This window comes from Lepisosteus platostomus, chromosome 6 (assembly GCF_059453375.1).
Source record: "Lepisosteus platostomus isolate fLepPlt1 chromosome 6, fLepPlt1.hap1, whole genome shotgun sequence".
NCBI lineage: Eukaryota > Metazoa > Chordata > Actinopteri > Semionotiformes > Lepisosteidae > Lepisosteus > Lepisosteus platostomus.
Window position 1 is genome coordinate 53,276,422 of NC_142616.1, and position 25,196 is coordinate 53,301,617.

Here is a 25,196-nt window from a genome sequence, read left to right on the forward strand (position 1 = left end):
CAGTAATGTTAATACAACATATTTTTTCTATTCCTCGTGCTCCCATTTGTACGTGTATGAAACTGTTACCAAAAGCATACCAACTTCATTTAATAATGCGGTTGTTAGAAAACACACAAAAGGACTTCCTGGACATGTACTGTATGTGTATTATGGTGTAACAATTAATTGACTTACCCCACCCACTTTTTCAAAATGATCTCCATCTTTGTCAAAATCTATGAGCTGCCCATTGAAAGACCAGGAAAATGATACATCCAATGCTGGATCGTAAGAAATCTGGCATGGTATAACGATGCTTTCTCCAACTATTATTTCCATGTTTGTTGGTCCTTGGAGTATCCTTGTAGGGTCTTTGAAAACAACAACAAAAGTGTAAATAAGTTACTCAACAAGTCAGCAATATTTATGCTTCTAATCATAGTCATAGTCGTAGTCATAATCATAGAATCATAGTATAAAAATAATAAATAAAGTATTAGTTTTTATACAGACTGATTTTTTTATACTGGAACAGTCTCAGCAAGTAAACAAATGATGTTTAGAAGTATTACTTTATATTTTGTTTTGAAACTCTTAATGTTTTTTTTCTAAAATAACAACTACACCTAAGTAAATGGTGAGAGACGTGTGTGGTAATTGGTTTACAGCTGTATTTGCCAGCTTATCTTAAGAACAGCCATGGATAAATTATATGAGAACATTAAATAATGCACCGGCAGTAATAAATGCTTTCGGAAATTGATGGCAGCAGAGTATAGGAATCCTTGGAGAGAAAGGTCAAGTTAATTAAAGCTACATTAGATTAAAAAGGTTTTCAGATGGTGATGTATAAGTTTTTGTGTGAAGTAGGAGAGTCCACTGTGGATATGCATGTCCATAAAACACCTACTTTTTAATTTTTTTTTTATTACACTTTAACATTTTCAGCGGATGTGTATTTTCTAGAGCATTTGCTCTGTACTCTTATATAAATTGAGTAAATGTGAACTAATTACAGTTTTTATCAAGAACACATAAGTTGGACCTACAGCAATATGAACAGAAATACAAATCTCCCTCAATAAAATATAATAAGACAGCATTTTTGTGTAGTAAACAAGTAACTATGACAAGTACAACACAGTTAATAAACACTTAAATGACACAACTGTATTAGTATCATTGATAGTGTGAAGCTGCATTACAGTACATCAAGATCTGTAATAAAACATCCTATGGTATTCTTAAGGATTAGATACATTGTGTCCCTTGAGTAACAGAGCTTTTGGTACACATACTCTATGTAGGTTATAAAGTGAACAACATAAAACAGACTCGTTGTGAAACCTCAAGTATTGATTTACATAACCAGTTACAAGAAAACAGGCCAAGCCATTAAAGCTACCAACATCAAATCATTGCAAACGCTTTTCAGATCTAAAGATTTAAAGAAATAAATTGTTAAATATACATATTGGAAAAGTGGTAGGAAACAACTGGCAAGCACCCAGAAGCAGTATAAAAAGAAATATCAGGAATAAGCTATGAATCATCAAGAATTCTTCATTGACATCTCGAATTGGAGAAATAAGCTGTACTACAGGCTTTAAATTAGTCTACATATCTCTATTGTTTCGGAATACAAAAGTACAAAGTTCAAGTTCTTTCATACTGTAACAATTGAGTCACGGAGAAAAAAATACTAAAATGAATCTGATATGTCTAATAACTGTGCAACACAATTACTGTATGTTGAGCTCTACCAGAATTACAGATAATACCCAAACAGTGGGTCTGTCCACTCCCAGCAGTAATTACAGTAGCAACACTTTTCAGCATTGATTCTACTTGATGCTCAGTCAACAGCATCTGCACAGCATTGCCTGAGACAATTCAGTACTTATTGAGGCCCAGATTCTAACTAGGATAGGAAGGGACACTCTTATGAAGCATACAATCCACTTTTATTGTTGAAAGGCAATGTATACAGTATGTGGAAAAACCTAAGAACATGTGAAAAACGCAGCTACAGAAGAAATGTTAATACTGCATATTACGTTTTAATGGTTTCAGAGATAAGGCATACTACAGCTTCTACTTCTTCCATGACACTGCAGAGTTATGCACTGTTTTGTAACGGTGCATGTACAATATACAGTATGTGCATATCTTAGAACAAACACATTTTCAGAATTATCCTGTTTACCTGTTATGAGTAATCTTCCTGTTGTGCTTGCAATTCCGAACTGATTTCTTGCCACACAGGTATAGCTTCCTCCATCAGCCTTTGTGACATTTACTATTTTAAGGGTTCCATCTTGAAGAAGAGTGACCCTACTGAAAATAAAATCTGATGTCATTAATTATTTTCAGCTTTGGGTCTAAGTTAAAGTGAATATATTTAAAACAAATAAAGCTCATATTGTTAATATATTGTATGTATAACAGTTGTCATAAAAGATGACAATTTGAGTGTTAAAAACAACTGGGATTTAAGAATTTATTATGTTTAGTAACACATGGTTTAAAATAAAAAAAAAAATCAAATACAGCACACAGGTTCTGTGAACCCAGAGACCTTGAATATTCCACTGAATACTGGATTCCATGTAGAAATGCCCTTTTTTCCCAATCTGATCAGTTTAGACTGAATTTCTTTTAATAAAGAAATAAAGTTTAGACCTTTATTTCTTTTCTCAAAACCTAATTCAAAATTTAAAAGGTTCCCCCAGACTTCAAAACCCTAGAGACATCAAGGCACACAATTTTGTCACTGGAAGTGAGCCAATGAGACAGTGCCACCCACTGCATGATGCACCTACATAATAACAAAGTTAAATGCCATAGATAAATGCAGTCTTTGATAAGCTGCCTCCAAAGAAAGCATGACACCAATCAATGAATAAGACTGATAATCATATCTGCAGTTGTCTTTTAAATCAGAGAAAACAGAATCATCCCCAGTTCTTATCAAGTTAAAGATGCAATTAAAATTAGCCTCCTGAATTTAAACCAAGGGCAAGTGAGAGCAGGTGCAATTCAGATGTTTTTGAGGCAGGGTTTGTATTGCCATATTGTTCTTATATTATTTTGCTGTAAATTTATTTAACCCAGCACTGCATTATACAAATGCAAATACAATGAAAATTGGGAAACATTATTTTTGACTAAAAAACAAAAACAAAAAGAAAACTCAGGTCTTTAAACTGTATCCTTAACCTTCAATGAAAAATAAGTACAGTATATATTTGTCACTTTTTAATCCTCTTCTAAAGTGAATGAAATTGAATTAAAAGCTAGAAAAAGATATTCTCAGATTCTTTATAATGTTTCTTCTGAAAAACCATAATATTATAATAATAAAGTTTTTATACAGATCTATACATTCATGGTTCATGCTTAAAGCTATGGAAAATGTTAACTGTTCTTGAACATTCAATGTTAAGCATTAAGTTTATATTCAGTATACATTATAGTGCAATATATTATCAGCTTACCATTGGAACACTTTATCTAGACTTACGTCTCTACAAAAATCCTTCTAACTTGACAGCCAAGGATTAGGGAAACAAAATGAACACATAAGATTTCAACTGTTAGAGAGCTTGAGTGAATTGGCCCCTTGGGGATTTTTTTTTAATAAATTAATACTATCCCCTAAGAAATCGGCAATTACTGTACATGCTTTGACAGTATTTGTCTGAAAACTAGAAAAAATGAAAACAAAATGAACAGAAAACTGTATTTTGTGCCTGCTATGGATAAAAGCATTTTTAAACAATTTGCACAGGCTCTGAAGGGAGCATAAAATAACTTATATAACCTTAAGAGAACCTTTTATACAAAGAGAGGCTTGAATTTGACTAAAAAATGCACATGGATTTTCTTAAATGTCCTTTTTAACTTCTATTTAATGGCAGCCACACTGAAATCCAAGACAGCACTAGGTGCATGTCCTTTCCCATTTTGTTTTCATTCAGCCCCACTAGCAATTACAGACCCAGGCCTTTCATATTTACAACATTATTATTCTTGTTACAGCCCCCATCTCCCACTTCTGACAAAAATGCAATTCTTAGTCTCTCAGTGTTGACAACAGGGATTCCACTATAAACCATTTGAATTGATCATCATTTATGCTTCTAAATGACAGAAGTTGAAAAACTGCTGAGGTCCCAATGGGTTTTCTGATTTAGTATGTTACAACTTATGGTATTTCAAATGTAGCTTTAGATCCAGCACTTAATGGCAGGATATATAATTCATGAAGATGATGGTTAACATTATTTTTCTCTCTCCCCTAAATCTGTCCATTTGTTTCCTGTTCCCCATTTTGAAGCAACAGGGTCAAGTTTTCCATAAATGCAGGCGAAACTGCACACTATTGATCATCAAAATTATAAATTACCTTTCATTTCTGTGAAGAATCTCATTCCCCTTCTTCCACAAGCTAATTGCTTTGGGAGAAGCTTGGGGCCTGCACTCTAAAATCACTTCGCTGCCTGAGCGAGCTTTAAGCAAGGCCTTTAGTGGGTTCTTTGAAAAATCAGGAGCAGAAGCTGGAGAAAACAGAATGAAAACCAATAACAAATAAGCCAATCACAGCCATCACAGAATAACAAGGCCCCAGAATAACAGTGTTTTCACTGAAGTATGCAGCTAAATACAATTCATGGAAAATAAGGATATGATTCAGAGTTCTGACATATCAGTGACTGGGTATACCACCTGAATATAACTAATTCATCATTTATCACTAACATTTTCTCTAATTCAACATTTTTTGAATTTGACTCTTATGCTACTCATCCACTTCAGAATTAATTCATACAAGTGCTACTGTATTTACTGTGAACCAATTTCTTTTTCATAACCAAGGGCTTCTACTTCAGGATATATAGTTAGAAAATAGTGTTTTTGCAAAGGGAATATCAAAAAAGCCAAAGTAACACTAAATACACTTTTTGTGATGGATTGTTAAACATTTTTTGGAAGAATGTGCAGCTCAAAGTGATGATTGTTCATCAAAATAAGATTGATTTAGATATTTTCTTGATGATATTTTTAATTGTTCACAGCTATACTGCTGGATTTCAATATTAATTTATGTCTTTATTGCATATGTAGAACTAAGATGAGATTTTATGAATATTGAATATTATGTTTTGAAAGTTCGAGAAAAATCAGTAAATGTTGGCTAACAAAGTACATTAGGACAAAATTGGCAGAGGGTCAGTGCAAAGAACAAATGGTGTTCTGTAAATTCAATTATGAAAAATAAGAGCCTATTGTATAATAATTAATTAAGATTAATACTTTCTATTTCCTGAAGGTTCAAAAAAACTTTGTACATTTAAATATACAAAAAATATAGATATTTACTCCAAATGTTTATTAGAGAAAACCTGTACTGGAACATTAAACCAAACTTTTTGGATTAGTTTTTATTTTTTTTTATTTTTGGAATGCAATAACCTGTGAGAGATTAGCAAAGTTATGCTGACAGGTTGCCTGTTTTGGTCACCATATTGGAATATTGTGCAAAATGTAAATACTTTTCAAATCTATAATTCTCTTAAACTGAATATCTTAGAGATCAGACACTTTTTGGGCCATGTTATGCTATGTTGTGGTATAATCTAATTCATCACAAATTGATTGGTCTTGTGGTTTGGTCACCATCTTGGATTTGTGAAGAAACTTGAATGACTTCTCCTTTGAATCTGCCAAGTGAAGCAGACCTTAAAGTAGATCCTGTTGTCTATGAAGCTGTCTATCAAGTTTGTTAATGAAAGGATATAAAAACAACGGTTGCCACGAGCCAATCAAATTGAAGGTTTGAGTAATTTGGCTCATGAAATGAGTAATAGGCTCATATAACATGAGGTAGTCCCAAATCCTATGTCCGTACAATGAATGTGGGAATGAAACTGACCAGACACATTGTGTGGCTTCCATATGCAATAATTCAATTCAATTCAGTTTCACAGCACAGACCTGAAACATGGTGAATAATGTTACCTCATGTTCAAGACTTCACACGTGGTCAGGACAAGGTGATAGACCAAATGGTTTGGGCTCCATGTTGGATTTGCAAAAACAAATTCAAGCAATATCTTCTCTAAAACGCCATTGTCAATTGTAATAAAATATGTAAAATAGGTAAAGATCTTCATCTAACTTGTTCAACACAATTTGCTGTATGTAGAAGCATGGCCACCACGAACCAATCAATCAGTTATGACACTGAGCTTAATAAATATATTAGGTGCAAATGGGTTGTGGTCATTGTAACACATGTAGGAAAACATATATACTGTAGTCAGAAAAAAAGTCCTCATCTGTGACTTCTTGTACTGTATGTACTCCTGATAGAGTCTATAAACTGTACAGTATAGCCATAGTTACTCTGCAACACATAAAGCAACCTCTTTAAGTTCTGTCCCAAAACTATTTGAGTTGTATGACTGTAGGTCTTTAACAGCCTCAGAACTCCTTAGAAGGTGCAGATAGATTCAACAGAGATGAGGTAAAGAAAGTCTGGAGGAATAGGAGGAGCAGTGAAGATGAAAGGAGATGTAGGGATAGATAAGGTAGGAAGGAGTAGGGTGGTTGAGACTATGGTAGCCAAGAATCAGGGTTTTGCACCTGAATAATACAGAGCAAGTGCAGGGGCTGGATTGATGGAGCCTCTTGAGAGAAGTGAGAAAAAGAAAAGACAAGGCGAGCAGCACATTCTGCAAGAGTTAGAGTGGGTGGATTGCATTGACAGGGAGAACAGCCAAGAAGAAATCACAATAGTTTAGGTGGGAGATTACCAGGGTCTGGGCCAGACATTGCATAGACTATTTGGCAAGGAGGGGGTGGATTCTGTGAATGATGCTCAGGAAGTGACAGGAGTGTGCCAGGGAAGAAATATGTGCAGGAGAGGGAGGGGTCAAGAGTGACACTGGGGTTCTTGGCAGATGAGGAAGGGGACAGAGTAGTATTGGAGTCATAAAAAAGAGATGGACCAAGAAGATGGTGAAGGGATACAATGAAGGTTAGTTTGATGTGATACTTTAAGATGGTAGTGCAGTCCACAAGGAGATGGTTGTGAGGCAGACATATGGGAGGAGACATGCGTATCAGTGGAAGGAAATTAAACTAAATTTGAGGATTATCAGTATAAAATGATAACCAATTGGAAGAGATTAGAGGACACAGATAGTGAGTGTAGAAAGCAAACAGCAGGGAACACAGGATAAAACTCCAGTGGAGGGAGAGTACAGAAAAGGGAACAAGCTTCACCAGCAGACCTGGTATGTACAATCAATGAGAGAAGAGAAATGGGTCATAATTCATGTCAGAAATTCCTTGGTCAGCAAGTGCTGACAGGAGAATGGACAGATCTGCAGGGTCATTGGTAGCAGAGAGATCAAGAGAGATTAAGAAAGAGGAGAGGGAAGCAATACATATTGTGAAGAGAAGTAACATAAGAGAACAGTTTCAATCAAGTGTGTTAAGTGAAATACAGACTGCAGATCTGGCTTAACTGCAGTTTAAGAATCAAAAGGTACAGTAAGTTGGGAGCTGTCAGTGCAACACCCACTCTAGGGCTTTAGAAAGAAAGAGGGTGACAGGGTAATAGTTCTGAAGGGATGGTGGACCAAGAGTATGTTTTTTAAAGAAAGGTATAATGCAGGCCTGTTTAAACGCAGAGGGAAAACATCCAAGAGTAGAGAGGTGTTACATGCAGACGTACAGAGAAAATACAGTGAAGGAGATTAGCGGAAGCAACATAGAAACAGTGAGTATGTCTAGAATACATGTCTTAGGTTAATTTGTCTAGAGCAAGGTCTGAGTCAGCAAGGGTATAAAGGAGAAGAGGGAGATAGGAAATAGAGGAAGTAGTAGGTTTGGGAATTATAGTCTTCATAGAATCTGTTCTATTTTGTTGTATATTTAAATTGCTTACATTCCTTGTAACAATGTTGTCTAAACTATCCTTCTGTATTTTTGGTACTATAGTTCTATTTGGTCATATATTTTTCAAATCTTTGTGTGATCTTTGACCAAGAATAATTAGTGATAAAGTACATTGTTGTTTTTTTTCCTTCTGCAAGCATGTATATAGGTTTCACATAAGATGAAAAGATGAACAGACATATTGTATTACAATAAAAATGAAAAGCAATTTTACCTGATACCATTAGTTCGGCACTAGAATATATAATACCATGTTTGTTTTCTGCAACACATTGATACATCCCGGAATCTGACATATTTAGGGATGCTATTGTAAGTGCTCCATTTTCAATTTGTATTCTATCCTGTTAATGAAAAACAGATTAGTTCTTGTGTGTAGTGCTGTATCAGGGTTTTACTTTTACACTCTGAATCACATTTGTATTAAAAATATCAGTTAAAACTCAATGTTCAATTGTGTTATTTTAACTGAAATTAAAGTGGGAGAACAAGGTAGGTAAGAGACATGCAGTGTTTAAATAGAGAAAGTCAAATCCTGAACTTGAGATGCAACACAGAATAATGTTCAGAGACAATCACTTGCATAACAATAAGAGAGAATTGTATTTATTTCACTACCAACTGGAGTTCAAAGTAAAGAACATCAGAGTAAGGAATTAATATTAAGCAAACACTTTTTTTTTAAATCGGTAATACAAATTTTAGCCCCTTGCAAGCCTGTTACAGTCATGTTACTTCTCTGGATTCTGAAACGTCTGCTGTAAATACCATCTGGATCCACAGACCTTAACGGTCTTACAAAAAACAGTGCAGACATTATGGAGAATGGCAGAATTTTCTGTTTGAAGTGATTTACCTCCACCAGTAATGTCTGTCCATTTTTCAACCAGCTGTAGGAAGGCCTTGGTTTACCATTGGCCTTACAATCCCAAGACAGACTATCCTCGATTGACATGGATGTATCTCTTATTGTTTGTATCCAGTGGGGCTTAGCTATAAATAAATAGAAAGTTTAAGAAGAAAGTAAGCATTTCATTCCATATTAAAGTGAGTGTTAAACTATTTTACATTTGTTGTGAGTGGTGATGGTTAAATGTGATTCTGAGATTAAAATTACTGTTTAAATATTTTAAATGTATGACGTGTGCTTTTATTAAACTATCCTATATTTCTCAATGCAAAAAAAGGACATGCAGATTTGAACAATCTGAAAATATAGTTATGCATGCTGTGAACACGTAAGAATCTGTTCAATGTATGGAAAATGCTTTTTGAAAACTAATTTAACTTTTGTAGACTGAATTCACACGCAGACATTTTGTGAATAGAAAAGTTAATTTCCCAAAATATTTAGTACAATTTGACATTCTGCAAACAATCATGTAAAATTCCACATAGTACTGGCATCATAAAGTGACAGAATTAGATTTAGTTCAAAAATGAAAAAAAGATGCAGAATAAATCCCATGCGTTCAGATCAAGGACACTGAAATAAATATTGAACAATATTTGTGGATGGGTTAATGAAACAAATCTCCAATGCTCTGACTGCATCTTCTTCTTCAAGAAACCAGACCGATGGGATTCTTGGATCAATTTGCAACAAACAATAAGATAAAGAAAACAAACTGAATGTCTTTCTTACTTTGATTGTAGGTAGAACAAAAACAATTAAAAGGTAATTTAACCCACTGGTAGGTAATGGACTAAGTAGCACAGTAGTTATGATAAACCCTTTAAGAACTAAATTACATTTTTACCAGGGTTTTGGAAATTGATATTCAAAATTATTGTGGAAGATTACCTTTACAAATGAAACTGCATATTTTCTTATTTATTTTGTTTATACTGTATGTCACTGGCTCCAGTGTTAGCTTCAGACAATGTTATTTCACAATATATTTGTTTGGTGCATGAAACAGTTGAACATTTTAAAAAGTTCAAAGTTAGGCTTATCTAGGACCCAGAGGCAAATAGCCTAGTTTTCCATGCAGGAATTAGCACAGAGATGCTTCACCAGCCTTTAATTATAATCAAAATCTGTTTTACAACTAAATACACAATAAATCACTACTGCCCCCCTTTTAACTTTCAGGGCAATAAAGCTTCATTTCAAAAGCTTTCACAGGAAATAATTTAGTGCTATTGTCACTTCTTAACATGCACAATGCTCTTCATGTTAACATTTTGTCAACGTTTATTTAATAAGCTTTATTTTTTGACCATTGTGGCTGTAGGAGGCACAAGAAAGGCTACAAATTCAGAGTGGATCTGGAGAGAAAAAAATAATTATTGTTGCAATGAAATAAAATATATTTAACACTCATTTGCTGGCCTATTAACAAATTTTGTATCAATTACACTTTTTTCACACAAAAAAATTATCAGTAATTATACTTTCCCATCTTTCTAACTGTGCAAGCACATTTAAAACAAATATCATTGCATATTGCATCACTTTCAATCAGGTACAGTATGAACGATAAAACAAATTGCTATTCAGTATCAGAAACTAATACAGTATAAGGAACACATAAATAAAGGTTTATTCCATGCTGAAAAGAGAAGAAAAGAAACACAACGTTTCGGCTGTTGAGTCTTCTTCAGGTCTCACCATGGAATAAACCTTTACTTGTACAGTACAGTACGTACTTGAACTAATACAGTATAAGCCTTTTAATGGTCACAGCAACCCATATCCTATCCTAGACACATATGATGCAACACAGGTCTGGATAACCTGGATGGAGCACATCACCAGTAATGTCTGTGTAAATATATTCTAAATCCATAGACATTAAAACTATTTTATCTTGTCTGTTTTTCAACCAGCTGTATGAAAGAGTTGCCTTTCCATTGGTCACACACAATGACTCCGATAACCTAGCCACTACATCTTTGGAACTAGGGCATCTGGGGAAAACCCACAAGCCCAACTCCACAAAGTACTCCAGTTTAACACTGAACAAAATATTCATTGAGCTCTAAGGCAATAGCATTGACGGCCACACACCTGTGCATTCTGAAAACTAGCCTATGAAAAACCAGCATTTTTTAATATGATGATCTGAACTTTTCTCCACACATGATCTCCATTCTTATTTCAGGGCAAAGCCAGAATTTTCAAAGAAAAGATCATTGTACTGCACATACCATGAAAAGAGAGACGCCCTTTTGCAGCATTTTTGCCTCTTGTATTCTCCACAATACATTCATAAGACCCTGCATCTTCTTGTTGAAAATTTGGAATCTCAAGGACTGCATTAGATTTCTTCATTTTGACTTTGCTTGGAAATGGAACTCCATTAGTCCTCCTCCAGGATATTTCAGGAACTGGGCTACAATGTGAAAAACAATACAAGATGGTTTTAAAATTATTCAATATGTTTAATGAGAAAAAAAAGTATTAGCATGTTTTTTTATTTTATTTTAGCAAAGAGAAGGAAGAATTAATAACCTCCCCACCCCCATCTTCTCCTACAGTATCTACTGTGTAATAATGAATCAGTCTAAACTGAAAAAAAGCATCAGAAAGCACTGTAAGCTGATATCCTGAAATGTTATGAAAGGTGGGCAGCAATGCAAGCCGCTTTTAATGCTCATTAAAACTTTTAACATTTCTTTGTTACTTTATTTTCTTTATTGTTTGACTAGTGCTATGGCATTGCTCAAACAAACCCAAGCACCATTACGTCTCACACTATTTGCTGTTTATTATGGGAACATTGCAAACAGATCTAGTTAGCATATAAGACACATCTAGGTGCATTACAAAAGAAATCACCACTGTCACTCTTGTTCTTCTGAACATTGTGCACTCTCCACAAGTAAAACTCACCCACAAAAACAATAACCGCACTTCAATTTGCCACTTAACTAACAGTTACTCTTCTCCCCATAGTCAAACATGGGTTCCACTCAACAATAGGCCACTTAAAGGCCAACTACTGAATAGCATTTATATCAATCTTGTTAATTCAAGAAGTGTTTGCTTATGTTTAAAATCCAACCAATTTCTCTTAGAAGTTCAATCATGTGTATGACTGAGTTATTTGTGTCTGAAATTCATCGTTTTGAAGATTTATCACATTTAACAACCTGCTATGTGCTACCGAGTGTTAAAAAATTCATTAAGTAGAGAACCAGGGGAATTTTTCAAAATAACTCAACACTGCTGACACCAGTGAGTTTGAACGAGAACTGTGTAAGAATGTACATGTATCTTGTTCTTGTGAGCCAGCTGTATTGAATGCCTTACATTCCACTTTTCTTTGATTATTTTATCATTATTATTTAATGATACTGACCCTCCTTTCCACCATTCACAAGCAAAGTAAAATAATAAGAGTTTATAAATATACAGCACAAAAGATGAATATTGTAATAATAAATATGGTTGGATTTTTCATAAAACAAGATTGCTAGCACTGCAGGTAAAACAATGAATTCATTGTAACATACTGTACACACCCTCTTTAAAACCTACAACATACCAGATGCATTGTACAGTACGTACATTACTGTAAAATTTACACATCTTCTTTTAAATATATATTTTAGTCAAAACCAACAAAGATAAAACTCTTGTCCTTTTATATAAATAGTAAAAACTGATGTGTTGTTTAGATTTAATGGACTGTATTCATGAAACATTTATCACTGCGTTAAATTGACACCTTCTTAATCCGAAGAAAGAAACATGAAGTAGCAGTTGTAGGCATCACAGTTCTAATTAGAATACTAAGAGTCTTCATTTTTCATAATGAAGTGCTGTGAGTTTAGCATAGTGGAAAACACTTACAAATATGTTAAAAATCTAACAAATATATATAATTTTCTGTAATTTCTTAAATTTATTAATTTCATACTCATACTAGTTGGTCTTTCTTCCTTCACTACTATATAACTTTAGTGGTACACAATCAGCCTCATCTCTCGCTTAGGTTTTCCACCCACTGAGGACTTATTGATGAGTAAAACCTCTTTGAACAAATTCTATAGTAATTGAAGTTCTTCAATTAATGAATAATAATAACTGTCTTTCAAGACAAACTACATTAAAATGTACATTTCTTTTTCATACAAGAGAATTCTGTATGGCTGTGCACATTTTGATGTGAAATATTAACTTTGATGTCCTCACTCATTAGTAAAGCCCTTACCAACTTTGGAAAATAAGGCTCTAAGTACAGGAAAAGTCTTTTGATCCGGCTTAATAGGGTTATTATTTTGTCAATATGCCTTGATTTATCTTTGAACCCTAATGTAATATCTTAGTTTAACTAGTTATAACCATGTCCCTAATTATGTCTGCACCAAATTATATACACTCTAAATAACTTTTACTTTTACAAAATTACCGGGCATGTCTGCTCACTCTCCGCTCTGTGATGCCACTCGGTTCAATAAACCAGAATATAGATGGTGTGTTTTAGTGAGAATGGGAGCAGCATGATTCTCTGAAATGTATTTCAAGACCTGCTATTTTGTCTTCCACATTTGCTGCATTTTATTCAGAGATTTCACAGGATGTACAGTACAGTCTGAGTACAGTATTAAATCAAACAAATAAACACTTAATAATCTGTATAATTACATATTTAATGTTGATATTAGATTTTATTTTTTAAATCAATCTAGTGGTACTCTAGACAAATATATTCTTTTTTTTTTGTCGTGTACAGTAATACAGTAATCTTACACTCATCTTACACTCTCAAATGCATAGTAACTGTCGATGATCCCAAACATGTACATACTGTATACACGATCCCAAAAGCACAAATTAAGACAATGACTTAACTAATGAGAAGAAAGTACAAGGTAGAGTAACTGAGCATGATATAACAGCTTGGAGCCATGTTATAATCAATCCAACTTACTTTCCCAAAGCAAAGCACTCAAGTTTAACAACTGATCCTTTAGCAGCAGGAACAGTCTCAGGAAAATGTACTTCTATTTTTGGTTCATATTCACCCATTGCCCCTGTAACAGAGAGACGATAAGTAAATTGTATTTGTAATCAATATTGTATGACTTGTACAGTTTATGCCTCAAAATGTATGTACAAGAAACACGTTCTCTGTATAGTTTACTTGAAGTCACTGACTCAAACTGGTTCAAAGCAAAAAAAAACATCCTCAAAACAAATAATTTATAATACACATTTCAAGTTAGGTAGATGTTGGAAGTTCAGGTTCTTCTCATGTGGAGTTCTGGCCTCTTTCTTTTTCAGACTGACAGTAAATATTTAATCAACACCATAGGCAATGTTTGTGAGCAATGTGAGACTGCTAGACTTGTACAGTATAAACCAAAAGTAGGATGATAGAGCTTTGAGGGAACACAATCTGTAAACTAAGGAAAGGAGCTATATCACCAACATAATGGGAATATGTAAATGCACAAGGGCATACATGTGTAACATATTTATTTTTAAAGGATCTATCTCTTTATCAAAACTTACCATCATTCCTCAGGACTAAAGGAGTGGGTGAACTCAGAACTTTGCCCTTTGTTATGCTGTTGATCACAGCACAGGTATAGTTGCCTACATCCGAGGGCTCCACTTTGGCAATGTACAGATTTCCTGTTTCTTGAGACACAAAACGTCGATTGTCTTGCTGGACAAAGTAAGGATATTCATTGAAGATCCATGCATACGTAAGTTCTAGTGTGATTAAAAAAAAGATTTGTTAAAGTTTGTTAGTGTTCAAAACATTAAAAAAGGTTATAAATTTATAATGGCTAGTTTTTGCCTCAACTGAGATAGACTGAAGATAGAAGACTAAAACCGATTCTTGTGATTTATTCGTTAGGTGTGTGACAGCTAGGCTAAATATATAATCTTTCACAACACTGTCATTTGAGACATTCTACTGAGTAATTTCTTACACTTCAGTATTCATTTCAGAACATCAATAGATACATTTTATAAGCTCCAACAAGGCTGAAGATGCCTAGAAAAGTATTTTGCTCTTCATCATTTCTCAGGGATAGCTACATTTACATACATAAATACATAATTCTCAACATACCTTGATTTATACTATCTTCTGTATTTATTAATTAAATAAAGCACATCAGAATAGACAAAAAACAAAAGAATTAAAGCAAGTGAAAAGCTCAGTCCTAGCATTTTGTTCCACGTGCCTTTTCAAATGTCCCAGCATGCTCAGTGATTTTTCATAATGCTTAGATTCATGCCTCTCTCCCTCCTGCAAAGACTGAACTAAAGGGGGAGCTTCATTGCTTTGATGCAATATTGTGTCATCCGGCTTACATCCTGAAGAAACGAAGCTTCATGTGAGCAGCTTCAGGCAATAGAAACAGCCTTGTTGGAAGCTAAAAGGTGCATGCAAAGCCTGTCACTCACTCTTATCCCCAAAATGCATACTGCATAACCTTGGCCAAGACTTCATTTCAGCCGCCAGAGCAATGATGCTTAAACTAATTCACTCTGACTAACTAGGTTGTATTCCAGCACACTGATCTAGAGGTACACTGTTATAAGACAGAACTCACAAAACTGAAAAAGTGACAATATAAAAAAAAGAAATAAAAAGCTACTACGCTGGCAAGAACAAAGGAATAATAAATATGTTCATAGCGGCATGTATGGGAACATTCTGTACTGTCTTTTTTTCTGAGCTGTCTGCAGGGCACAACAAAGAAAGACCATTTAAAAATGACCAAAATGAAGATCACATTAAACCAGAATAAGAACAATTTTAGACTTAAAATGAACTGCACTGCATTCCTGTTCTAAACTATTTTAACCTTTGCATGCATAAAATATTCAATTGCTATTAAACGGATCACAAAAATCCTTCAACTATCTACAATAAATTGAAATAACAAAATGCAAAGAACCTGGCTTAGGTATCCATATATTAATATATCTATAATCTGAATCTGGTTATTCTTGGTAAATGTTGTAGCTGCCAGTCAATTTCCTGGAAACAAGACAAGACTACATCCTAATCAGGACGATAGTCCGTCACAGGGAACACAAGCACATTGGCACTCCACACAGAACATTAATCAGTCAGGAACCAGATACAAAGCTATGAAGATGCATGGTTAGTGGCTATTCTAGCTGAATGTCTAAATATTTTAAACAAAATAAAATACTCTGCATTTATGTATTTCAACAGTTGCTTGGAAAAACACTAGTCTTGGCAATTAACAGATGAACACAACATATTAACATACAGTGCATTACAAAATCACACTATTATAATGTTTAAAATTATTAATTTTACTTTTTGTTTTCAAATATGCTTTTTAAGACTTTTTTAATTTCACTTTAATAAAATATGTATGTATCATTTGTAATTCAGCAAAATGAGTCATCATTGGAAGGGGTGAGTATCTTTGATAATCACTGTACAGTCTTTGCTTGAATGTATTTTATACAGTACAACTACTATTTACACAGGATTCTTTATAATTGGTTTACAGGGATATCAACAATGTCTCTGTCATATTGTCCATCATCACAAATTTCACAGACACAACAGTTGTTCATTGCATTCTGTGTCAAAACTTTTTTTTTCATTTACTGTATAGGCAAAGCTATCTAGTTTTTACAAGTGAGGTGTACAGAATAAAAAAAGAAGGCTATACTTTAACTAAATTACAGCTCTTGAACTGTAAAGATATTATGTATTATTATCAACATGTGGGTGCTAACAATTTGTATAATTTGTGATTCATGTTGTTTTATGTGTAAAATGCCCATTATTAACTAAACAATTATGTTTGATGACTGACAAGCTGTTTAAAATTTGCTTCAACAATTGGATACTGTTAAAAGAACAGTAATTCATTTTTAAAATTATTTCTTCTAGCAAAGGAGTCTTTCCTAGAAATATATAACACGTAGCCCATTCTATTTTAGCTACAGAAGAATGTCTGTGAACAAACAAAAAAATACTTTCGTGGAAAGAAGAACATTTCTATTAATTGTAAATCAAATGCCATTTGAATTTGTTTTGAATGACTTACAGTCCTCACATTTGAGAAAAAGGAATCCATCACCATTCAAACAAACATAAAAAACTCCAGGGATGCTCTTATGTCTATAATGGTGAAACAATCTGAAGAACTTCAAATCTACTGCATGAAGTGCTTTCATGCTTCAACAATTCCCAAGTACAAGAGGGTGGAATCGTCTGATGAATCCGGAGAAAAATACTGACTCAAAAAGCTAGCAAACTGTTTCAGTTTCAGTTTATCAGTAGGCGGCTGTCGCATTGCGTGTCCATGTGAGAATACAGCATGATAAAGACGTATCTTATCCTTGATCAGCATCAGATTTAAACGATGAAGGGACATTAATTTATTCAAACAATGCAATATTTTTTTAGATCGACTTAATATTTAACAAAGAATACTGATTCTACCATGTATAACTTCAGAGCTAGCTCCAGCTAATGTTATACCAAGCACTATTTTCTTATTAATTATTAATTAATAAATTATTATTACAATTATTTTGTGTAATTAGTAGCACATTACTGTAATGTAAAGGAGCTGCTTTGCGATAACTTTTCACATTCTATGACTTTTAGATATCTGAGAAACAATGCAGTAAATGTCATCATAATGCCTTATAGCATTCTCATTTTATTATTGGATGTGTTTTGCATTTGAAGGTCCATATATGAGGTAAACAGCACTAACACTTTTTAATTGAGATTATATAGAAGAACCCTGAAACTATATTTTGATTGAGCTATTCTACTGAAAAAAAAATGTCAAACAACTAAAGTACTATTGTATTATATAAGTGATCTTTATTATAACTCATAGGTTGCATATCACACTTCAAGATGCATAATAGCCCAAGGCCATAAAATTAAAGAAGTTCTTTAACCAAATTAAAAACAATAGATACTCTAGTTATAATTTTGACAGAATGAGGGTAATATATACAGTACTAAGACATAAAAAATGCAACCAAGATACCTAGATATTAATTTTAATATCCAGATATTAAAAATGAAACAAATGTATATTTGACCCAATAGCAGTATGTTTTTAATTCCTTTTAGTATACACTTAGTATAGTTAGTACAGTTCACAATGACCAGATGTCTTGATATTGATGCACAAGTAGGAATTTGTACTGTAGACATCATAGCAATCAACTGTTGAACAACTGTTGTGCATACACTTAAAATTAGATATGTATAACATGACAATGATCACCTGCTTAATACACTAAAGCAAAATGTAATACAGCACTAGCAAACATTCTAAAATTCTTCTTAACAGAAGACAGAAAAATGCACAACAATTTTTGAAGTATTCATCAAGTCCTTTATTTTAAAAACCATATGCTGAACTAATTAAGTAGGTCCCCATTTGCCTGTAATAAATTAGCTCAGGATACATTTTCAATTTATTATCCAATCTAAGCTGAACACACTATCTCCTCAATTTATATTTCCTACCATTTAGGTCAGGATTCCCATTTAAGAAAATACATTTTTATTTGCTTGGATACTGATTTTGGTATAAATCAAAATCAAGCACAATTATTGGGTATTTGACACAATTCCAGCTACATTGCAAAACAGACAACCATTGCTTGATTCTTTTAGAATCAACCATGGCATTAAGTATTTTTTTAGAATTATTTCCACTGAATCACTTCAACTGAAGTGTATAATAAAATGTTGAAATACAACCATCCTTGCTTGCACAATTCTGGTGATTAAGTAGCTTTTTTTAAGATTCTCGTTTATGTCTTCTGTATAGTCTGGTATTCTTAGGACAGAAGAAAGCACCATAAGAGTGCCTGTTCATTGATACTAATGTTTTAACAACATATTTTCTATTTCTCTGGTGCAGTTTTAGCACTGCTTGGTCACTAAGATAACTATTTCCAGATTTCATCCACTTTCCTCTTATTTAATTCAAAGATAAGAAAAAGCAGTTTTACCGCCAGAATGCATTGGAGGTCCACACAGCAGCACAACTCCTTGTCCTTCTCGAACAGACACTGTACTTCTTGACTGAGTTTTGAAATTATCGATGACTGCACAGAAGAATTAAAAATGAAAAACATTTTAATGCATGGAATGGAACACAATTCATTAAAAAGTAAAACATAAATTAATTTTGACTGTGGTTAAAACAATTTATTCTCAGATTTACATTCACCTACCATTCAGTCCCTGATGTTGCTTCCAGATTTTTTAAATAAATCTTGAATTTTTGAATAAATTACAAATGATGTGGTTCAATTATAATTATTATGAGTTAAATGGTTTAACTCATGACAGCTAGATACAATTCTCAAAGTGAGAACCAGAGTGTGTTAAATCTATAAGCATATTTATTCCAGTGAAGCTGTGGGTTACATTAAAACATTATTTATTTATTAAAATTTTTGTACATTTCCTTTTATGTGAAGACATCTCAAACTATTTGATAATATAGTTAAACAGTAGCAGAAATATAACATTTTCAAAATATGTATTCATTAAATCAATTAATTAAATCAATAGTTTTACTTACAAGTTGCTCAAAATTGTACTGTAATCACACTACAATAACTGCAGTAATCCTATTTTTACTCCCTAACATCGTATGCAATATTTACTGTATACTTATATAGTATACAATTACGTAGGAATACCATTTTTGTTTTTCCCCTTTTCATGTGTTTTCTGTTCAAAATTGACTTTGGCAAATCTTTAATGCTTTAACTTGCAAGACTTAACACTTCTCAGTCTTTTACCTCATTGAAATATTTTTCTATTACCTAAAATGCTCATTCTTAAAGTCCTAAGCTTTTAAAACTCTTTCTGTTCCATTTGGAATTGGCCATGGCTAAGACTGCAAAGACTGCAAGTAAGTCACTGAACATTGATTCCCTAGGAAGTTACCAATGCAGACACAGAGTATTTGTACAAGAAATCTGTAAGTAAGTACAGTTATATCATTTGTTTTGCGAAACGTAGGTGACAGGTGACTCAGCATCACTCTTGCAAGGTATTCCTAAAGCTTTAAAAAGTTTCGGAAGAACAATCCTTGTCAGACCACATGCAAAGACATAAACAAAGGCATCCACAACAAATTGTGTGTGCACTAAGTACCGAAAAATACACAGTAACTCATGCATATTGTATTGCATGCTTTTAACTTGAAACATTAGTTAACACATTTCAGGTATTAAAAGAAAAATCAACTATAGGTATGTTACGATGACTCTGGATATCACTATGAAGGATACCTTGCAAGCCTTACACAATGTATTGCATTTAATTTCATGTTTCTTATGAATCCTTAAAACAGAGATTAAACATATTCCATCTATGTGTATTCGTGGTTTCAAATGAAACAAAACATCTGAGACAGGATTGAAGCCTCATCAAAATCCAAAATAATGCATCAGCAAGAACATTTCTTCCATGTATACTTACACAGTAGTTGCACATGGTTATATAATACAGTATATTATATACAGTATATGTAGTCTACTTCAAAGCTGTCTTTTCCTTGTAGTTTTCACAACAATTATTTAGCCAATTACTTATATAACAAAAGATGGAAAGGTGATGGCTATTAGTAATTTGAGAAACAGTTTTGTCTTTTCATACATTACTGATATACAGCTGTATAGGTTATGCTATACAACCAACAAAAAATGCCTCCTCTCAAATGATCCAGAAAGTCAAGTACAAAATATTAACAAAAGAAGATAACTCAGTGCCTAAGACAAATTATGACCATTTTTAAAAACAGGATTAATGCTGCCATGCAGGAGAAGATTAATGAATTAGTCCCTTATGCTCCTGGCAAAATCCCATGCAGTGAAACTATATTAGGGATCATAGATAGTAAACTATGAGTTTTAATCTGACAATTATGCCCCTAACAATCACGGAGGAAGAGAAAGTAATGGCAAATTTCATTCTTTAACAAATTCTCATTTACACAAGAATCGCCAGCAGTTCATCTAAAAGGCTATTAGAGTGAAAAGTAAGAGAAATTATAAACAATGCAAGAATCATCACAAAGAAACGAAATGCCAGAACAGTTTAGAAAATTTAGTATTTTTTTATGTGACAGACTGAAACATAAAAGAAATATATGGTTGCCTTTCTTCCAATGCACAGTGTTAATTGGAGAGAAAAAGACATCTACATTGTCTCTATCTACTCCATACGCACATCAGGGCACAGCAAAAGATCAGTTCTGTCACAAATATCACAGTAAAAAAATGTTTTATGTTCATAGCAACACCTGCAATGAAGCATAGATTTTTCTGGGGTTATGCTGTTTCAGCTGAGACATAATTTAACACCCATGAGCTTATCTGAACTGACAAAAATGGATGTTTCCACCCTTTTTAATGTTCATGTACTTAAAATAACTGTGCTGTATTTGTGGATGAAAAACAAAGACATGAATAAAGGCTAAAGGAACAAGTAATAGGTTTATTCCATCCTGAAAAGAGAAGAAAGAAAACACAACGTTTCGGCTGTGGAGCCTCCTTCGGGTGTGAGAAAGACAGGGCAGACAGCAAAGATTAAATAGCATACTGTAGGAGAACAACAGCTGGGAGAGTAGAGGAGGCGGGAGCAGGGGAGAATAGAGAAGATTACACAAAAACAAGTCTGTCTGTGTCACGACTATAGTCCCCCCTCCGTAAGGGTGCTCCAGCCCTTTCACTAAAGACTTCATTCTCTGCACCTGTTTCCCATTCCCTGCCCACCTTAAAAGCCAGGCGCTGACGCTCTTCCGGGCTCTGCATCTGATTTCCATATCGTGCGAGTCCGGGACCAGGAAGCGCCTGGTCCCGTTAAGGTTTTAACCCCTGTTCCTTGTCCCTGTCCGCCGGTTCCGACCCGGTCTTCGTGGTTTTTAATTCTTGTTCTGATGGATCTCCTGGTTTTGGACTTACTCGTGTGTTTTGGATTTTCCCTAAGGATTACTCTTGGATTGTTCGCCTCGGCCACACCTCCCCCGTGCACCAGCGCACCTTGGACACGCCCCCCTGTCTTCAGCCCCGTTTTCCTGCATGACGTTTCCCCAGTGTTCCCCCACTTCGTCGGATTGTGTCGTCCGCATAGGGTCCGGAAAGAACTGTTCGTTACAGTCTGGAGCCCATAGTTTCTCATTTCACCTCAGACAGCCATGATCACACTGATCTCTCCTTCTGCATTCTCAAAGAAGGGTTTCTTAACTCCCATAACAGGAAGACATCAGAAACAAAAATTATCCTGAAACTTGGGTCACACCTCCTCCCTTCTCATAATGACAGACTTTCTGTGTAATCTTCTATATTCACATGCAGGTTTGACTTCACACCTCTCTTCACTTCGCGCCACCTGAGTGGCCTCTCTGCCTCTTCCCTGCTCCCGCCTCCTCCACTCTCCCAGCTTTTGTTCTCCTATGCTATTTAATCTTTGCTGTCTGCCCTGTCTTTCTCACACCCAAAGAATGCTCCACAGCTGAAACGTTGTTTTCTTTCTTCTCTTTTCATCATGGAATAAACATATTACTTGTTCCTTTGCAACCTACACATGCTGATGCAGCTACCCATCTGAAAGGCTTAATTAGTTGAGTGCAGCATAGACAATTCCAGTTCATTAAAAGTATGGGTGCTACTGTTTTCTTTTGAGGTACTGTACTTTTTTCTCTGTTTAATTTTAATATATTAGGATAACTATTATCAATACACAACATGTATGAAGTCTAATTTGTAATTTGTATCCTAGTCTATTGCAAATATTTAAGAAATATGAAAAAAGTAAAAGATAACTACAAACTAGAAAAGATGTGAGCGCTTCACTACATATTTAGGGTGCCCCAATAACATAAAAGAATGTTTTAGCAAAAAAGAACTGTTCTTAAGCTGCTTTTGAATATTTTTTTAAAGAAATAAAGGCATTTCAATACCTGTTACTTAGATATGATTTAGATTTAAATATGAGACACTGCATATGTACATCAGAAAGTAAAAACTATTGTGTAAAACATAACAATTTGGAAAGCTTCACATTTTTAAACATAAAAGAGGCTTTGAGAAAAGAGCTGCATTGGCTGCAAAGGAACAGATAGAGGTTCATTCCGTGCTGAAAGGTAAAGAAAAGAAGCTGGCTGTAGAGCCTTCTTCAGGTATGAGAAAGGGAAATGGCAAAGAAGGTGTGTGAAGGTGTGTGAAAACAAAAGACAGAGAAAATGTGAATGAGTGAAGGGGAGTGAGGGATGAACACATAACAGGAGAGCATCTGTGTCCACACTAAGGGAGATCAGGAGAGGTGCGGAAAGTTGAGATCTACAAACGAAGGGAGATTCATTAGAAGGAGATTAATCTGTCATTGAGAGAAGGGGGAAGATGTGATCCAAGTTGAAGAATAATTCTTGTTTTGGATATCTTTCTGCAATAGGAGTCCTGAAATATTTTAAATCTAACATTTCCTTATTGTGTCAATATTTAAAACTGAATATCTAAAACCACTAATTCAGACATAGAAAGGCTGTATACAAATATTCAAAACATGTGAATGTGAAAATCGCTCAAGATAATCCCAAAGCTAAACAAATAAAAGGGCAAATATGGACTTAATAAAGAGAACAGGAAATACTTGGTGCTGCAGAAAATTTGATCCCATGTATGCCACAATGATCATCATCGATGAATGTTGCCATGCTACTGAGATCGGATTGAGAGAAATCATTTGCCAAAGTAATTGCCAGGCCAAGAGTTGCGCTGAGCTAAATCATACCAAATAATATGTTTTTCATTTTCTGAAACTCTTAAAACTTTTTCTCATAAAGTTTGGTTCAAATGCACTTTTGTACACTGTTCAAAATGTTCTGAGAATGTATTAACCTCTATTTGACAAGGTGAGATCTTCTAATTCAATTACATCGTATTCCCATCAATTCAATGCAATCAAACTCCCCAGTTTGTGATCTCCTCAAACACTGCAGTCTGTCATCATTATGAAACTGGCAAGTAGAGCTCAGCTATTTGACTATAACTTGAGCTGTAGTGGCCCTGGACAAACAGCTTCGTCTTTGTATTTCTATAGTACATGTTTTGCAAAACTAATTAGTCCATAAGTGGTATATTCACTCAATGGAACTCTACACAATATGAATCAACATGAAAATGACAAGTTAAAAACATATTGGCAAAATACAGTACAATCCACTCTAAGACATCAGATGCAGTTAACAGTTTTCTTGGCTATATTGCCATTTTTACATCGTTATATTTGGGGGTTAGAAAGAATCAGCATTGATGAGTGCATTTCAAACCACAATAAAAATAAAATGTGTGCACTAACTTGTAAAACCTTCAATGTACATAATAAAATACACAAAATTTCCAGGTATTACCAAGTGCCATATTTTACAATTCACAAAAAGGGCAACAAAACTTCCAGTGTTGTGGCCCTGTTACATTCTAAGCAAGCAGGCTTGTGAATACTTCTCTTTTAATCAATTCAGTTAAAATATTGCCCTTGACTTCGAGACAGTTTTGCCGATAAATGAAACTTGCTTGTTAACTCTGTAAGCAGATTTTCTGATGTGAAATATCTGCTGCACAACCTGTACTTTTTCGCCCGTACTTCACATTAATTTAGTTACTGTATTACATTGACTAGTGAGCAGGAAGGACAGCATTCGTGGGAACTCTTACTGTCGCCTGTGGCTAGACCAGAGGTTTGCGACAACATGGCAACTTATAGTACTTACACAAAATTCACAATTTTGTGCTTAATTCGAAATTTGTCAATATTTTTTATACCATCAATTAATTTAATATAATAACCAGTAATTACCAGTCTGCAAAATTGGGACAGCAGTACCCCTTTAACACATCTAAACTAGATTCAGACATATATTTGTACAAACCCATCTACTAAAATACCAAATATTTCACATTTTCCCAATACTGCTTTAATACCATAGCCCTCTGAAAACTTACATGCAAACTGTAGGCTTGCTTCCCTGCTAACAATGGTTCCCGATGGATTTGTTGCAATACACTGGTATATTCCTGTATCTTGGTTTTTGTCCAGTTTTTTAATTATTAGGCTGCCTTCAGACAAGCGATGTCGGTTGTCAATGCCGAGATCAATCAGTGTTCCATTTAGTGACCATCTGTAAGACACAAAGCAATCATTAACACATGACCTAACATATGTTCTGTTTATAATATATTTATCATTTGTGTTATGAAAAATAATGTTGGATGACTTTTTCAGGAGTAA

The 25,196-nt window shown here is 34.2% G+C and overlaps 1 protein-coding gene across 2 annotated transcripts in view; it reads right to left on the reverse strand.

Moving 5' to 3' along the window:
• Positions 1 to 25,196, reverse strand: part of LOC148661891 (contactin-3-like) — a 79,540-nt gene that overhangs the window by 24,617 nt on the left and 29,727 nt on the right. For both annotated transcript variants that reach the window (XR_015939639.1, XM_088636346.1), the window contains exons 4-13: positions 24,911 to 25,086; positions 18,902 to 18,997; positions 14,417 to 14,620; positions 13,833 to 13,935; positions 11,104 to 11,288; positions 8,807 to 8,943; positions 8,165 to 8,294; positions 4,391 to 4,541; positions 2,189 to 2,319; positions 178 to 353 (exon numbers count right to left, since the gene is read on the reverse strand). Coding sequence is in view for 1 of the 2 variants with exons in the window: in XM_088636346.1 (XP_088492472.1) it covers positions 178 to 353; positions 2,189 to 2,319; positions 4,391 to 4,541; positions 8,165 to 8,294; positions 8,807 to 8,943; positions 11,104 to 11,288; positions 13,833 to 13,935; positions 14,417 to 14,620; positions 18,902 to 18,997; positions 24,911 to 25,086 (1,489 nt within the window). In the remaining variant the exon portion in view is untranslated. The remainder of the gene's footprint in view (positions 1 to 177; positions 354 to 2,188; positions 2,320 to 4,390; positions 4,542 to 8,164; positions 8,295 to 8,806; positions 8,944 to 11,103; positions 11,289 to 13,832; positions 13,936 to 14,416; positions 14,621 to 18,901; positions 18,998 to 24,910; positions 25,087 to 25,196) is intronic.